Source organism: Condylura cristata, unplaced genomic scaffold (assembly GCF_000260355.1).
Source record: "Condylura cristata isolate star-nosed mole 26May11 unplaced genomic scaffold, ConCri1.0 scaffold00003, whole genome shotgun sequence".
Taxonomy (NCBI): domain Eukaryota; kingdom Metazoa; phylum Chordata; class Mammalia; order Eulipotyphla; family Talpidae; genus Condylura; species Condylura cristata.
The window spans coordinates 70,664,293-70,669,802 of NW_004567104.1; the positions used below are offsets into that span (position 1 = coordinate 70,664,293).

General features: G+C 40.0%; 1 protein-coding gene across 1 annotated transcript in view; it reads right to left on the reverse strand.

Annotated features, from left to right (window-relative positions):
* Positions 1–440, reverse strand: part of LOC101623237 (keratin-associated protein 13-1-like) — a 21,080-nt gene extending 20,640 nt beyond the window's left edge. The window contains exon 1 of the mRNA XM_012730721.1: positions 50–440. Within this exon, the coding sequence (XP_012586175.1) occupies positions 50–440 (391 nt within the window). The remainder of the gene's footprint in view (positions 1–49) is intronic.
* Between the last annotated feature and the right edge of the window lie 5,070 nt (positions 441–5,510).

A 5,510-nucleotide genomic window follows, 5' to 3' on the forward strand; every position in this document is an offset into this window, starting at 1 on the left:
CCGGAGCCACATCCCATTGAGTGGGAACTTCCAGATCCAGATCCATGACCCATAGACTGGGAGCCACCGGAGCCACCTCCCATTGAATGAGAGCCACAGCCTCCGTGACTCTGGGGTCTGAAGCCTCCGGAGCCACCTCCCATTGAGTGAGAACTTCCAGATCCATATCCCTGTGAGCCACTGCTGCTGGACCCTCCACCTATAGGTCCAGTGTAAGATATCACACAGGGAATTAGGACTGCAGAAGGTTTTGGGAGTGAGCAGGACATCCCACCAGAGCTGGAGGAAGGCCTTGGGCCAGTGGAGGTGCTGGAAGAAGAGAGATTAGTCTTGAACACCAGGTTGCTGGGGGCGGAAGAGCCATAGGATGAGGTTGGGTTGCTCTGACAGGCCGCAGGAGAGCTGGGAGAGAAGTTTCCAGAGCTGCAGGTTTTGGACATGTTGACAGAAGATGTGAGTTCAGCTGAGTGACAGTGAGAAGATGCTGAGTTTCATTGGCACAGAGTGAACCCCATGTTGTATATATACCCCTAGACCTCGATGTGTCACTAGTCTGAGGCTTCTTCCTCCTTGCTCACTGTTTTATATAAGAATACGTGTCTAATTTATTGCTTACATTGAATTTTCCACATCTTCACATCCTTAATTGTACTTTAATCATTCTGATACAACTGAGTAGAAGCAACTTGATTTCTTTTCCCGGCAATTATCTGGGGTTTGACCTTAAAGTCAGGTCATCACATTTCCAAATATTCCCCTCTTTATTGTCTGTATATACTCAGTTCTTGACCTATCTCATGGAATTCAGCAACTTTTCTTCACTGTCTCTAAGTTATTGGGGACCTGAGGTTTTGGAGTCAACATAGTTTTTTCTTCACAGGCATTTTGTGATGGATTTCACCAAATGGTATCTACATTCAGTCATCTCACTAATCTACCAGCTGAAGCTTTTACTCTTCCGATTGCATTAATCCATGTAATTCTTGATGTCATTCATTTAGCTTAAACTATAGATTTACTGACAAAACATTCAGTTGGCCTGTTTTAATGTAAGCTTAGCTTTCTCGTCTCTTGAGTTCATGATCACAGTTAAGGGGTACAGATACTTTCCATGGTGTTCAAGTCAGTGAACGTTCCTAAAGGGAATGGAAACCTAGTTGGTTTTCTTGACAATGCTCATTTAGGAATAATAAATACCATATTTTAGTGAGACTTTACATAGAACTGAGTTTTTCTATGTATTTTTTGACAAGTTTATCTTAAAGTAGGACTTATTCTCTGCTCTAACTGAAACCCTTAATTTTTGTTTGTTTTCCCATGCTTTTTGATGGAAAGAAAGATGCTTTGTTACAATGATTAGATTAGATATAGATTAATGCTTCAGCAATTGTTAACATTTTCTGAAGCAATTAACTGAAATTTGAGAGCTTTGCTTGTTTTTAATATCTTCTGGTCAACCCATACCTAGAAAACAAAATGTTTCAAGGATATCAACAGAGGCCTCCTAGATGTTCAGTAAGAGAAAAGCAATGATGAAATTTGAACTATGCTCTTTTTATGCCAATTTAAAATTCAGTTATTCTAAGATAAAAGCAAATTCAACTTGAACTTGTCTCAAAAAAGAATCTATTGTGTTTATTTACACTAAGCCAAATTCTAACAAAGCCTTAGAAAATTTGCACTGAATAGTGTCAATGGTAGAATTTTCTATGTCACTGATCTTTATATATTTAAAGAATACTGTATTTTCTAATCCAAGAAAAAGGAAAAACAATTTGGATAATCCATGCTTAAGAAGAGATAGAGGAAGGACAAAAAAGAAAAGGAAAACTTCCTTCTAACTGGTTTGTGGCTATTCATCTTTTGAATCTGACATTTTATTTGGTTTAACTAAGGGAAAGAGCATTCGCAATTGTCATTGAAAAGAGAGCACTTTAACTACCTGAAAATTAACTCCCTTTATTTCAGAGCAAGCAACTTCAGAGCATTTAATTGTTTTGTTTTATGATTATCTCTCTCATGCAGAATCCAAAGTGTGCATTCATCACATAGAGTGCCCTTGTGTAATAATACGTAAACCACCACTCTGATTCACTGAAGTAAAATAAGCTATGCTTTATGAATGGACACCTATAAAATTTATTAAGAAGTCTGTGCCACTGACAACTCATAGTATTCCTTATGCCAGCTTTTAGCTGCTTCAGAATAGGAAATACTTCTTAAAAGTTGATTCTACTTAAAAAACAAAACAAAAACAGACTTTCTAGTATCTAGAAGTTCTTACTTTTCCAGACCAACTGCCTTTGCTGATAATTAACATTACAATAACTTGGGAATAAGCTAAGTCCTTTGAATACTACTCACCTATTCCTAATGAGGTTAAGACTTTTCATTAGTCATTTGTGTCCTTTATATAATGCTAATGAATAACTAGTAAATGCTAATAAATGTATCCCTCTGAAAAGAAGAAAAAGCAAAACAAAACTAAGAGTAGCTCTAGTAATTCAGAGTGGACTCTGAAACTAATGAAATACTCAGTGTGTTCTCCATACTACACCATGATTAAGAAAAGTAAGTCACTATCTGGATAAGTCAGAGGAAAAAATGCAATATTGGCAGAAATTTTTTGTTTTTAATGAAATGAGAAATACCAATACTACCAGAACAAAACAACTTGCCAACCTGTCACATGATTTGTGACGTGAATGACTTGAGTAGTGATGGTATTTCAGGTCACCCTATAAATGGCTCAATTTTCACACTGACAAATCTTTTTTTTTATAGTGTTTTTGGGGACGACTGAACACCTTTCAGTTGGAGCAGTGGAAATCGTGAAAGCCACAAGATCCAGCCTGTATTTTCCTCATACTTTCACATTCTTCTTATGTCCTGAAAATTGCCTTCTCTCGTTTTACAATTTGAGATAAGGATTATTTTTTTGGCATATAGATGTCAAATTGTTACAGGCTATAGTTTTACCATGGGGCAAGACTCAGGAAGCTTCGGAAAATGTGGCCTTTCTCCCCTCTGGCACCAAAGACTGCAGCATCTGGGTCTTCCCAGTGTGGGGGGCCACCAGACTGAAAAGACTGAGGTGCATAGTTCAGGCAGGAAGTATCAATGTGGGGGCGCTGGGGAGACTTTGGAAATACTGGAAAGCAGAGGAGGAAGCCCGGGAGGCATGCATTTTTCCAGACCCTGGACTCCAGAGGACAAGACATGAAGATGTGGAGAGGGCCAGTCTGCAGATGCTTTCTTGTCCACTGAAGAAAGAAGCAGCTTCCAGGGAGACGCCTCCAGCAGTTGACTCCTGAAAAGAAGCCAAGTTGCCTTGTACAGGACTGGCCTGCTGAATCCCTGCACAGTCTTGTTGCTGTTGTCTTCAGGAGGCAGAGAGAGAGCCAAGGCTCCAGGCACCGCATCTCACTGAGCTGGTGCTGGTAGTGTGGGCCAAAGCATCACAATGAGCTGTTTACTGGGTTGTCCGCCATCATCTCCATTGCTGTGTGTTCCAGCATTCTGTGTGGTTCCCCCCATCCTTCCAGATGTAGCTGTGGGCTGCTGCTTTGTTTTGCTGGTCCTGCTGTGGGCTGTGAGCCCCTTTTCACGAGCTGCCACTGAGTTGGCTCCTGGTCACCACTTACCAGCTGCTATGCTGGTGATTGCTAGCTGGACGATTTCATCTTGGAGAAGTGGCCTTTCGTTTGGAACTTGTCAACACTGGACTCTAGGGTGAGAGAGCAGTCATTTGTGGCCTTAGTAACTTTTTGTTTCCCCTGTTTGTTAAATAGATCCCATTATTGTTTTCCTTAAACATGAGTGGTCTTGCAATGTGTATGTGAGTGAAGAACTCACAATGACTTGTGCTCTGTTGGAGACTGTCCTTGGGGGGCTGTAGAGACTGTCCTTGGGGGGCTGTATTACCTGTAGAGACCAGCATCACAGTCACCTCTTCCCATTTGTTGAAAAGATTGCCCTTTCTCACTGAATCACCATGAGTCACCACTTTGTGAAAAGTCAATGAGTCATATGTTTACAGACCTATTTCAGGAATCACTCTTCTGTTTTGTTAATGTATGTGTCTACCCTAGAAGAAAATCATAGCCTTTATTACTATAGTTTTACAGTAAACCTTGAAATCACAGTGTAAATGCTCAAGATTCATTCTTTATTTTCAAGATATTTGTCTATTTGAACTCCTCTGTAGTTCCTTTTAAGTTTTAGAATGAGTCTGCTAATTTCTACCCAAAACCCCACACATTTTGATATAGTTTTGATTGGGGTTTTATCAAATTTATATTTAATTTGTGGAACATTAGCATTTACCTGTGCTGCATCTTCTGTTCCCTGAGTATGATCTGTTCTCTTCATTAAAATAAGTTCTCTTGAATGATTTTCTGATGTAGGCTTTCTACCCATGCTGTCTTATGACAAGGTCTGGGCAATGGGAGAGACGCCCGAGAAGTTGGAAGGTGCTTGTCTCCCAAGAAGACATACTAAGGGGAGTCTCCATAGCAATGCTTACTGAACTACCTTGTGCTTGTTCTTGGCTAATAGCAACTGTATTTGACCACCAAGCAATCCCCGGCCCTCTTTTGTTTGCGGCCTAATTGGGTTACAAAAAATGTTTAACAACTGACAATGATTTTCTCAGAAAAGTACCTTAGCATAAGGTCAAGAGTGTAGATTGTTTTTAGGGTATAGATAAACTTGACCAGGATGTGCCTCCTCCTGGGACAGTTTGGAGGGACTTAAAGAAACAGATCTGAATCTAGATTTAACCTGAGAAAGGACTGTTCAAAGGAAGACTTAATGATTTGCAGCTGTAGTTGAGATGCTGACTAGAATGATTGGTCATGCTGAAAAAATGGGGATGCTGATTGTTTTTGGTGGTTTTCTTTCTATGGTCAAAAGAGTTTCTTTGTAACATGTACCCACAAAAGTTTTGGTGTAGCCATGGAAATGATCTGTTAAAGATTTGCTTCAATGCCTATACTGATGTAATCTCACCACTTGGAAATTGTTTCAATAAAGAACTGCTGAAGTTTTCCGCAGGAGATACTTGCACCAGCAAGACTGTCAGTGTCTGCCTCATTGCTCATTTCACCAACACCGCCTCACCCTTCAGGAAAAAGACCCCTGACCTATCTGGGCTGGACTCTGACATCTGGCATGGTCTCCGACAATTTTCAACAATACATTGTAGTTCATATGTTACAAATCCTGCTCTGTCTTGATCAATTCATAGCTGAGCATGTTGTGTTTCAAATAATCGTTAAAAACTTTGTTTCTTATTTTTATGTAGAATGGCTTTTTCTGTAGATAATTTATGTCTTGTCACATTCTGCATTCATTTAGTAATCTCAGTAGATGTTTCTAACTTACTTTACATGCTGCATAGGCTTATGTGTCATCTCCAATAATGACAGCATTCTTTCTTCCTTTAGAATATGACTCTTCCTTGGGTCTCATTGTCTGGAGTATAGCCCCAGGACAAGGCTGAGTGGAGA